This window comes from Haliotis cracherodii, unplaced genomic scaffold (genome assembly GCF_022045235.1).
Source record: "Haliotis cracherodii isolate W230 unplaced genomic scaffold, xgHalCrac1.p SCAF_7, whole genome shotgun sequence".
NCBI classification, from domain to species: Eukaryota; Metazoa; Mollusca; class Gastropoda; order Lepetellida; family Haliotidae; genus Haliotis; species Haliotis cracherodii.
The window spans coordinates 59,454,008-59,466,662 of NW_027266330.1; the positions used below are offsets into that span (position 1 = coordinate 59,454,008).

At 40.6% G+C, this 12,655-nt stretch overlaps 1 protein-coding gene across 1 annotated transcript in view; it reads left to right on the top strand.

Moving 5' to 3' along the window:
- The window catches only part of LOC139447588 (gamma-tubulin complex component 3 homolog), a 49,190-nt gene that overhangs the window by 4,450 nt on the left and 32,085 nt on the right, over positions 1-12,655 (top strand). The window contains exons 2-8 of the mRNA XM_071228995.1: positions 3,293-3,338; positions 6,069-6,130; positions 6,755-6,822; positions 8,304-8,381; positions 9,221-9,456; positions 10,733-10,833; positions 12,275-12,340. Of these exons, the coding sequence (XP_071085096.1) occupies positions 3,293-3,338; positions 6,069-6,130; positions 6,755-6,822; positions 8,304-8,381; positions 9,221-9,456; positions 10,733-10,833; positions 12,275-12,340 (657 nt within the window). The remainder of the gene's footprint in view (positions 1-3,292; positions 3,339-6,068; positions 6,131-6,754; positions 6,823-8,303; positions 8,382-9,220; positions 9,457-10,732; positions 10,834-12,274; positions 12,341-12,655) is intronic.

Consider the following 12,655-nt stretch of genomic DNA (forward strand, 5'->3'; position numbering starts at 1 on the left):
GTGTACGTAGTGAACATGTCAAGTATGGTAACAGCAGCTGTGGTGTATCAGTGGTCGAAACTTAAATTTTTGGAGTATCTGCTTGCTCCTTCATCATTTGGATGAATGCAAGGATGCGGAGAGCATATTTATGTACCTGTTAGAACAAAAAAAGCATTAAAATAACAAGGGTGAGACTTAGTAAGGGAAACCAACAGTTGATTCACACTGATAGGTGATTAGAAATGGACAATTTAAAGCTCTCAACGCTACTGTCGAACCAGTTCGACAGTTTGTCACTAGCCGTGTTGCTACTGTCGAACCAGTTCGACAGGCGAATAGCATAAGGACACCCACAAACAAAACTCTTCAATTGGCCCTTGTTTAATGAGGCACCGACTGTTTGAAATCACCCACCCTCTTTAGAGCACCTTATGCTAAAATTAATCCAGCAGGCAGGTGGAAAATTTTATGCACTTTTCGTTGATTTTTCAAAGGCGTTTGACAGAGTAGATAGCAGGCAGGGATAAGAAGTGTGAAAATAATTCAGCAGGCTAAAGGTTAACAAACGGAAGCCAGGAGTAGGCATGGTAGGACCAAAAGGGCAAAAGGAAGGCAGAGTAATCGAGACTAACATCTAGTCTCTGAAATAAACATATCGTACAGAAAAAACCAGTTGTTAAATTATCTTAATAAAAATATAAAAAGGCGCCCAGAGACTCCTTTCATTTTCTGATACTGATACTGCAGTAATCTAGACTTGCCAAACGTTACAGACTTGCATGGGCTGTATTTTATATATCTGGATACTGCAGTAATCTAGATTTGTCAAACGTTATAGACTTGCATGAGCTGTATTTGATATATTTGTATACTGCAGTAATCTGGACTTGCCAAACATTATAGACTTGCATAGGCTGTATTTGATATATCTGTATACTGCAGTAATCTAGACTTGCCAAACATTATAGACTTGCATGGGCTGTATTTGATATATCTGTAAACTGCAGTAATCTAGACTTGCCAAACATTATAGTCTTCTGTGGGCTGTATTTGATATATCTGTATACTGCAGTAATCTGGACTTGCCAAACATTATAGTATTCTGTGGGCTGTATTTGATATATCTGTATACTGCAGTAATCTGGACTTGCCAAACATTATAGTATTCTGTGGGCTGTATTTGATATATCTGTATACTGCAGTAATCTGGACTTGCCAAACATTATAGACTTGCATGGGCTGTATTTGATATATCTGTAAACTGCAGTAATCTAGACTTGCCAAACATTATAGTCTTCTGTGGGCTGTATTTGATATATCTGTATACTGCAGTAATCTGGACTTGCCAAACATTATAGACTTGCATGGGCTGTATTTGATATATCTGTAAACTGCAGTAATCTAGACTTGCCAAACATTATAGTCTTCTGTGGGCTGTATTTGATATATCTGTATACTGCAGTAATCTGGACTTGCCAAACATTATAGACTTGCATGGGCTGTATTTGATATATCTGTATACTGCAGTAATCTAGACTTGCCAAACATTATAGTTATGCATGGGCTGTATTTGATATATTTGTATACTGCATTAATCTAGACTTGCCAAACATTATAGACTTGCATGGGCTTTATTTGATATATCTGTAAACTGCAGTAATCTAGACTTGCCAAACATTATAGTCTTCTGTGGGCTGTATTTGATATATCTGTATACTGCGGTAATCTAGACTTGCCAAACATTATAGACTTGCATGGGCTTTATTTGATATATCTGTATACTGCAGTAATCTAGACTTGCCAAACATTATAGTCTTCTGTGGGCTGTATTTGATATATCTGTATACTGCGGTAATCTAGACTTGCCAAACATTATAGACTTGCATGGGTTTTATTTGATATATCTGTATACTGCAGTAATCTAGACTTGCCAAACATTATAGTCTTCTGTGGGCTGTATTTGATATATTTGTATACTGCAGTAATCTAGACTTGCCAAACATTATAGTCTTCCGTGGGGCTGTATTTGATATATCTGTATACTGCATTAATCTAGACTTGCCAAACATTATAGTCTTCTGTTGGCTTTATTTGATATATCTGTATACTGCAGTCATCTAGACTTGCCAAACATTATAGACTTGCATAGGCTGTATTTGATATATTTGTATACTGCAGTAATCTAGACTTGCCAAACATTATAGACTTGCATGGGCTTTATTTGATATATCTGTATACTGCAGTAATCTAGACTTGCCAAACATTATAGACTTGCATGGGCTGTTTCCGATATATTTGTATACTGCAGTAATCTAGACTTGCCAAACATCATATAGACTTGCATGGGCTGTATTTGATATATTTGTATCGGGGTCTGTAAGACACACTAGGTGTAATCAACACAGATGGGTAATAGCAATGAATAAATTGAAGCCAGCTAGAAAATGAGCACAAAACAATTAATCCGAGCCAAAAGCATCAAAGTCCCAAGCACAAGGCAGATAGCTTCCCTGCCAATCCCTGGTCAGTGTTCATGGCTGGCTGGTGTCTCCTGATGTCAATTTTAGCAGAAAACTTTAGAACTCCTCGTCCCCAAAACGTTTTTTCCTGAATGGTGAGAATCAATCTTGGCTTCCATTTGCCTCCTTTCATGGTGAACAAATAGAGAAGTTGTACAGGACATATCAAAATGGCTGCCTGTTGTCATTCTACTGAGATGATCTGAATAAAAAAAATTAAACTTTACATTTCAGCAAGCCCTTTGTAATTTTTGTTGGTCACAGGCCATCGGGCTAGCAGTTAAATCAACCCCTGCTTCCCAGGAACCTATGCTTCTCAAGAGAGGCGACTAAAAGGGTCAGGCTCGGTGACTTGGTTAATCCAATTCTATGGATTGATGCTGATGATATTAATCACAGGATGTCTGGTCCAAACTCCATTATTTACAGACTACCGTCATATAGCTGGAGGGGCGGTCGGGTAGCCTAGTGGTTAAAACGTTCGCTCATCACGCCGAAGACCCGGGTTCGATTCCCGACATGGGTACAATGTGTGAAGCCCATTTCTGGTGTCCCCCGCAGTGATATTGCTGGAATATTGCTAAAAGCGGCGTAAAACCAAACTCACTCACTCATATCGCTGGAATATTGCTGTGTGCGGCGTTATACAACGAACAAACAAGGCCACTTGGGGATTGCCTGGTCCAGACTCAATTATTTACTGTCTGTGTCATATATATCTGTAATATTGCTATGTGGCTATGTGGCCAACAACCAGACCAATATAATTGTTATGCTTCTTTAATTTGCAGATGCAGTTCTTCCTCATTACCAGTTTGCTTTGCGCATCCTCGGCAGGTAACTCCAGATATGTCATGAGTACTTAGATGACTGATAATGTAAAAGGTTAATGGTTCCTCTTTGGTCACCATGGTGACTGTCCACTACAAACATGAAGTCATGGGAGTAAACATAATTTTCCTATAATGCCCCCCTTTCACTACGACCACGAATCACCCCGAATCAGAAACTTTGAAATTTGTGATGATTCGGCCAATAATGCAAACTTTCGTGGCTAATCGGGTCGAAAAATTTGAAGAATGCCAGGAATAGGTTAAGAAACGTGCAAATTACAAGATTCATGTACGGATCATGCACGAATTGTAAGAATCAGCTACGACTAAGTTACAATATTCAGGTGTTCTTACTTAATTCTTACATGATTCGTAGTTGACTCGGGACATTTGTGGCTGTTTTGGGATGCTTTCGGATTGAGGACAAGAAATTTTGGGAGCCTCGAATCACTAAGAATAACCAAGAATGCAAAGAATCAATTACGAAGCTGGTTACATAAGAATGAATTACGAATGAATTACGATACAGCCACGAAATTGCAATTAAGGGACCCTTCCACGAAAGTTTTGACAAACAAAAACTTTTTCGCCGATTCAACAAACTCCCGCGAACTGTACGAATGTTTGGGAATCAAATAAAATTCATTTTAGAACTTCAAGAAATGATTGAGATATATCTACGAACATGAAACATTTCCTATTCGGGGTGATTCGGGATATTCTTGGTCGTAGTAAAATGGGGGCATAAGTCATAAGTCGGGTGAAACAGGAAGATATACCTCCTGTAGCTCCTGTAGACGTGATCAGTTTGAATTCAAATAGTTAACACTTATCATGGTTATCTTGTTTTACATTTTTGTGGTTGCCTTGTTATATTTTGTAATCCATCAGAAATAGAGGCAGCACCATAGAAATGCATTTCAGGTTAGCTACCATTAGCTATATCCATTGAGCGAAATTAGGAACTTGATTTAACTTGTACATGGTGCATGTTAACATGAAAACCTTGTTGCATCAGACAAAACCCAGTTGCATCAGACAAAACCTAGTTGCATCAGACAAAACCTAGTTGCATCAGACAAAACCTAGTTGCACCAGACAAAACCTAGTTGCATCAGACAAAACCTAGTTGCACCAGACAAAACCTAGTTGTACCAGACAAAACCTAGTTGTACCAGACAAAACCTAGTTGCACCAGACAAAACCTAGTTGCACCAGACGAAATCTAGTTGCACTAGACAAAACCAGGTCTCAAAATTTATTAAAATTGAAACGGATGCGTTAATTAGTCTAAATAAATAAAATCTCAGATCTCTGATGACTGTGTCATGATTTTTAATACAGGTCGTGCTTTCTGTTACATTCTGTATGTGGGGTAGTCTAGTGGTTAAAGCATTTGCTTGTCTAGCCGAATGCCTGGGTTTGATTCCCCATATGGGTACAATGTGTGAAACCCATTTCTGGTGTCCCCCGCTGTGATGTTGCTGGAATAGTGCGAAAAGCGGCATAAAACCCATCACTCGCTCGCCCGCCCGCCAGCCCACCCGGCGAAGAATAGGCCTTCAGCAACCCATGCTTGCCATAAAAGGCAACTGAGCTTGTCGTAAGAGGCAACTAACGGGATCGGGTGGTCAGGCTCGCTGACTTGGTTGATGCATGTCATCGTATTCCAATTGCATGGATCGATGCTCGTGATGTCAATCACTGGATTGTCTGGTCCAGACTCGATTATTTACAGACCGCTGTCATACAGCTGGAATATTGCTGAGTGCGGCGTTAAACAACAAACAAACAAACAAACTTAGGTGGCAATGTCATCAATGGCAACCATCACATCATGCATAATAATTATCGTCAGTTAGATTATCTCAGGATGATAATCATGATAATGTGACATGGTGGTCGGCTCCAGTGATGATGAAACTACAGGATAGTACATAATATTCAAGTAGCCACAGTTTGATGATGTCAAGCACAAGAAAGCATATCAAGTTACACGTAACCATGGTAACAGGGATTAGTAATGATTATGGTAAATAAATCTTATAGGTATTGAGTTTGTTCAAAGACCGATGTTGTGTGGACAATGAAAGATAAGTCAAGACGCAAATTTGAATTATTTTACATGCACTTGGTGCATGTAGGCTTCAGGTTACATATTTTAATAGGCTGCACTGGTGCATGTTAAAGCTAAATCGGATCTTTAAAATTTAGGCTACGCCCCCTTCAAATAGCGTATTTTAGTATGACTTTCACACAATACAAGTTGTTACATATTCATAATATGATGAATTGTTTCAATCTAAATTGTTTAATTCACCGGACAATTAAAAACAAATGACATCATTTTAGATATACATGGAAAACATACGTTTGTTTCTGTTATAATAACGATCTGTTAACGTAGCGAACGGTCTAATTAATATTCATGAGTTATATCTGCTCAAGAGTACGCGTTGTAACATCTGGATCGAGACTATTATCCCAAATTTGGCTAAATCGAGCCGTGATATCCAACGAGATTGCAGATAATTTCTGAATTGTTGGTCAGTGTAAATTAACCTGATGTTTGGATACTAGTCCTTCTTTCTTGAAATTGAATTGAAACTATTTTCACTGTATTTTTGTATTTTGCATTTTGTATTTTTTTGTTGTGTCTTTTGGTTTAAGTCGGAGTACATAACAAGAATGATTTATATCTAAATAATCTGTCATTTGTTTTGCTTTATTTCAGTAATTTTGCTCCTCCCATTGAGAGTGATGAATTTCAGGTTTCTGAAAAAATCAAGCGGCAGCGTACGTAAAAAAATTTCAGTGGGTTTCTAGTGTCATGGCCACTTGGGCCGCATGAAGATCTGGGGTAGAATAGGTCTTCAGCATCCCATGCTTGCCGTAAAAGGCGACTAATGGTTGATGCTTGTCATCGTATCCAAATTGTGTAGATTGATGCTCATGATATCAATCACTGGATTCAGAGCTACAGATAAGCTGCGCATTCGAGTAAAATACCCCCGAAGAATATTCAAAACCCAGTTACTTTCAATTAACATGCGTACAGAAACGCATACATTAAATGAAAAACTCCATGGCAGAATGACTTAAATGATTAACATAGCTATTTATTTTAATTTTAATATCAACCAACCTTTTGTGGAAAAGCTGGAATAAGTCCATGAAAAGAGTGTGGCTTAACTTCGTTGTTAATGGTCATCAGATCACAGTGTTGTTAACTGCTATTGTCCCTCGCAACACACTTTAGTTGTCCGAGAATGGATACATACATCAGAAATGTTGTACTTTGATTCATAAGATAAAGAAGTCCTAGTATTTGTTCTTTGACTATCGTATGTCAAGATTATTTTTTAGCAAGGCTGTGAGCTGTCTTAATTGTTCAGCATTTCTCATGTTTTGTACATTTAGTTGTCCGTAAGGGTCGAGAAAAGGATGCAGCAATCTTCTCGGAGTTACATCGGAAGCTTCAAGCACAAGTAAGATATTTGTATTTGCTGTCCAGTTTATCATGTTTATTGATAGTTTCCTGCAGGACAGAGATATGATCCCATGAATTAGTGGAGTGATCATCTTGATGGCACCTCAAGTTTTGTTATTCTTATTCACAATAATGTTTTTCAGAATATACTCTGCACTTACACAGTGGGGCACGGGTGGCCCAGTCGTCTAAGTGCAGAATATACTCGAATCCCGGTTCCCCCCGATTATGTTTCTAGGTTTGTCAGCACCATACCCGTGCTCGTGGGTTTCACCGAAGTGGTAAACGTCTGAGACCTGCATCACTTCGGGCTTTCCTCCCACATAAAGCTGACACGCCGTGATATAAATGGAATACTGTTAAAAGCGGCGTTAAACCCAACTCACTCACTCACTCACTCACTCACTAAGCAGCCACCTGATGATGTAGCAGGTAGCTCTGAAACATTGTGACAAAGAATAAAAGAAGTTAATATCCTTAAAAGTCATTTTTTCAGAATATACAAATCGGTATTTCACATGAACTAAGTTCAAGACGATGTATAGGTCAGTAAAGAAACATTATGATCCTGTTGAAAGCAAGTTTATGACACCTTACAGTGTTAGAAATTGGCACTAGTCCTATAGTCCAAACTGCCCAATAGTTAATGTATCCTAAGGACTAGTCGTAATTATTATCCCTCGCCCAACAAAGTTGTCGGGGGATAAAGAAACGGGCTCCGTGCATCCGTCCGTCAGGTTTCATTTCCGGAGCATAACTCAGAAACCGTTCAATATTTTTTCATGAAACTTTGCATGTCTGTCAGGTACATGCTGAACTGGTGCCTTTGGCTATTTAGAAATTTTAGAAATTTTAATTTTTTATGTTTCCATGGCAACAAGATGGACTTAGGTTCTGTGAGGTTAGGGTTCGTTTCCGAAACATAACTCATAAACCGTTCAATATATTTACATGAAACTTTGCAGGTCTGTCAGGTACATGCTGAACTGGTGCCTTTTGCTATTTAGAAATTTTAGAATTTTTTATTTTTGTACGTTTCCATGCCAACAAGATGGACTTAGCTTCCAAACTCGTCTTTTTTTTACAATTTCCATGACAAGTTCCACCTCAGTTAAAAAAGGTTAGGGTTTGTTTAGATTTAATTATGTCATAAATTCTGCAACAGGGGCGGGGGATATAGCCACGTTAGTGGCAAACTCTTGTTGCGCTTTTGTCGGGTGTTTGCTATATGTTATCATTATAAGCACTAGTGGGCTAAAACTGTTAGTTTCTATCGCTGCTTAAGTGAAGACAAGTTTTGAAAAAAAAATGCTAAAAATTTCATCCAACTTTCTGCTGGGATGTATCGGTAGGCACTAGGCAGCAGTCTTATGTGTCGTTGTTGTCAAATGTCAAATGTGGTCACTGGTCGCCAATTGGGGGGCTGAAGTTTGATTGTTACCATGGTTACTGAGTGCTATGTTTCCTTGTTGTCTACAGAGTGGTCTGAAGAACCGATGGGCATTGCTGTACCTGCTGATGTCTCTCAGTGATAATGGCGCCAAGTCTGGGAACAAGGTGAGTCCTGATGGTTGATGCCGGATTTACCAGGACTTGATTAAAGGGGAGTAGTCTAGTAAATAGAGCTAGCACCTGGGAGTGTGGGTTCGAATCCCGGATGGGACTCAACCCATAAAGTTCTAGAATCTGTACTTTACTAAGCTCTGCCAATTTACACTTGTCAGAGGGGTACACAAAGTACGTGATCTAGACTACCAGTTGTCAGACTTTCATTTTGTGGAAACCTCGGTGGCTGAGTGGGTTAGACTTTGTGTGCTGGCTATTAGGTGCCTCACTCTGGCAGTGTGGGTTCGAATCTCAGATGGGACTCAACCCAGGAAGTACTAGAATCTGTACTTTACTAGGAAAGTGTTGTCCTAAATATAATATTTGTTACATTTGACCACTTTTTAAATGGCATTTGTCTGTCTGCTTTCACAAACGTGTCGCTGTGAAACGTCACGGGTATATGTGCACATCTAATTGTGAAGAGCCCACATTTTGATGACAACATGCACAATATTGCACTCAACTACTGAATCAATACTTTTTTAACCCGTGAAGGTCTGGGTTAGAATTGATCTTCAGCAACCCATGCTTGTCATAAGAGGCGACTAACGGGATCGGGTGGTCAGGCACACTCGGTTGATGCATGTCATTGTATCCCAATTGCATTGATCAATGCTCATAATGTCAATCACTGGATTGTCTGGTCCAGACTGGATTATTTACAGACTGCCGTCATATAGCTGTAATATTGCTGAGTGCGGCGTTAAACAACAAACAGCAACAACATCTCTAACTTGGGATGTTGTTTGTCTAGAGCCTGGATGTTCATGTTGTTCGTGTTGTTTCAGAGTGCCTTCAGCAGCTCAGTGTTCGGACAGAATCTCTCAACCTATGCCACCTCCACCCCTTTCCACCCTGCAGCAAGGGTGGGGCGCGATGCCCCCAGGGTGGGGCAGGACACCCCAGGGATCGGGGTGTCTGGTGTCCACTCCACGTCTCACAGCACCGCCAGCAGCGGCATCAGCAGCATTCACAGTGGGCGCAGCGACTGTCCGACACCGGTGCCACAGACCTATATACCAAGGTATGCTTTCACTTGTTGTTGATTGCTTGGTCAGGCTCTGTGACTTGGTTGATTGGTTAGTCAGGCTCTGTGACTTGGTTGATTGGTTGGTCAGGCTCTGTGACTTGGTTGATTGATTAGTCAGGCTCTTTGACTTGGCTGATCGGTTAGTCAGGCTCTGTGACTTGGTTGATTGATTAGTCAGGCTCTGTGACTTGGCTGATCGGTTAGTCAGGCTCTGTGACTTGGTTGATTGATTAGTCAGGCTCTGTGACTTGGCTGATCGGTTAGTCAGGCTCTGTGACTTGGTTGATTGGTTAGTCAGGCTCTTTGACTTGGCTGATCGGTTAGTCAGGCTCTGTGACTTGGTTGATTGGTTAGTCAGGCTCTGTGACTTGGCTGATCGGTTAGTCAGGCTCTGTGACTTGGTTGATTGGTTAGTCAGGCTCTGTGACTTGGTTGATTGGTTAGTCATGCTCTGTGACTTGGTTGATTGGTTAGTCAGGCTCTGTGACTTGGCTGATCGGTTAGTCAGGCTCTGTGACTTGGCTGATCGGTTAGTCAGGCTCTGTAGATTGGTTGATTGTTTAGTCAGGCTCTGTGACTTGGTTGATTGGTTGGTCAGGCTCTGTGACTTGGTTGATTGGTTGGTCATGCTCTGTGACTTGGTTGGTCAGGCTCTGTGACTTGGTTGATTGTTTAGTCAGGCTCTGTGACTTGGTTGATTGTTTAGTCAGGCTCTGTGACTTGGTTGATTGGTTGGTCAGACTTGGTTGATTGGTTGGCTCTGTAGCTTAATTGAGTGGTTGTCAGTGGTTCAAGTCAGTGGTTTGCCGGGCTGCCATGATATTACTGACAACATCCACATATCAGACACTTAAGGTCATGATTGCTTCAGCAGTCTAAGGTGCTCAATTCGCTGAGCAGAATTGTGCCTCTTTGGCGTACCAGGATCTACCGTCAGATTCATGTGCCTGTACGTACGTCGTTGATGACTGGCTTCAGGCTTTTCTGCAACTTTAAGCTGACACCATGAAATGCCTTGAATATGTTGTTTTAAGCGTCATTAAACCTTCAAAACTTACATATTTGACAGTTCCTGAAGTATTTCGCAGTAAATTCTATAAATTGTTCAGCAAGCCATCTGTCAAATCTGACATTATTTGCAGTGATTGTGATGTTGATACTGTTAGGAGGGCAAATTCTGCAGTTCTGTGAAAAATAGTTTTACATGTAAGGAAATACTGCAGATGTTCCAATTTCCACACAATACTCATGGTGACCTGTTGCATTCCAGTTACCTAGCAACCCCAGCCCATAATCCAGCTGACCTGGATCGAATAGGACGAGGACTTGGAGGACGGCTTGCACAGAGTCTCAGCAAGACACGCGATACAGGTCATTATACAATACTATTATTTAAGAAATAAATGACGAGTTAGTTTTAATGTGTGTTCATTTCATTAACATCCTTAAAGAGGCTGTTAATGTTGATATCTCAAATAAGAAATAAACAACGAGATGGAGTTGTTTACCATGCAATAAGACACTGCAGGGAGCTTAAACCATAAGGGGCACAGCCTCTTGTTGATAAAATGTACAATCTTAACAAATATTTACCCAAATTTTAATAATGACGACTCCCTGAGTATAATCCGGCCTCAGTAATGTGGGACAAGTCCATTTTACGGATAGGTAGGTTAAGTTTGGTATTTCCCGCACTAACTCACAATCCTCATGTCAATTATCTGTGCCTTTTCTCCCAATAATGATTGTCATATCTCTCCCACATTTGGATGCGATACAGGTCATTTTACAATATATCACGTGACAGGTCAATATCCATCATGTGACAAGCCAATATTCACAGCCAGTGTCAGTCACATGATTTGTAACTATTGTAATATGTACAAGTCACAGCACTAGTCTTGGAATTTTATACTAGTGGAAACTGTACTTCATATTTGTTATTTGTGATTCGAACAATGATGCAATTTATGTTACAAGATTATATAGGTATATCCTTACTTTTCAAATATGCATTGTCAACTGAAATAAAGTATGAATTACATTTATATTTATGTATTTCGGTTCATTGTCGATTTTAGGAGGAATTATTTGCGAGTACAATTATTATCAGACATGTTTTTCACCGTCAGCTGGTATTTGTCTTTATGTCTATAGATGTGTAGCAATAGAAGTTAGTTGCCACAAGATATCTTTCAAGGTAGCCATTTGGCTACCTCTGAATTTTAGACAGTAGACAAACTGAAATTTAGGTCACTTTCAAGACTGTTTTAGTTGCAACTTTGAGGCCTGAAGGGACCGCCTCCGTGGTCTAGAGGTAGAGGGTCCGCCCGGAGAGCGGAAGGTCCGGGGTTCGATCATCGGCCGCGTCATACCAAAAGACGTTAAAAGATGGTACTTGTTGTTACCCTGTCTGGCGCTCGGTATTAAGGGGCTAAAACAAGGACTGATCGGCTCAGAGTCAGTATACTGTGTCTGAGTGGGGTATTCATGTTACACTGCAGGATGGTATCTAGCACTATAAATCGGCATCAGTCCAGACTAGTACAAGCAGCAATACACAGACACACACGTACATGCACGTCGCTATTTAAGTGCAATAATCTTGAACGCAACGTTAAACCCCATTTCACCTCACCTGAAGGGGTGAAAAAATTACATGTGTTGTTCAAATATTCAACAAATCATTGATGTTTATTGTCAGGTTTAGAGTAGGGAGCGTTGTTTTTTTAAAACAGTTGTAGTAGAACAACCCTGGTATGAATGTAACACACTTGTCTTTCCATGATATTGTTTCCCTTTTGTTCCACAGAATTGTCGGTGATGACCAAGAACCGAGGTGTGCCGACATCCATTACAATACACAGGGGAGAAAACAGTGAGTCGGGCCAGAGGGGCAGGGGGAACAAGGTTGTGAGTGAGTGAGTTGGGGTGAGTGAGTGAGTGAGTGAGTGAGTTGGGTGAGTGAGTGAGTGAGTTGGTTGGGGTGGGTGAGTGAGTGAGTGATTTGGGGTGGGTGGGTGAGTGAGTGAGTGAGTTGGGGTGGGTGAGTGAGTGAGTTGGGGTGGGTGAGTGAGTGAGTTGGGGTGGGTGAGTGAGTGAGTTGGGGTGGGTGAGTGAGTGAGTTGGGGTGGGTGAGTGAGTGAGTTGGGGTGGGTGGGTGAGTGAGTTGGGGTGGGTGAGTGAGTGAGTT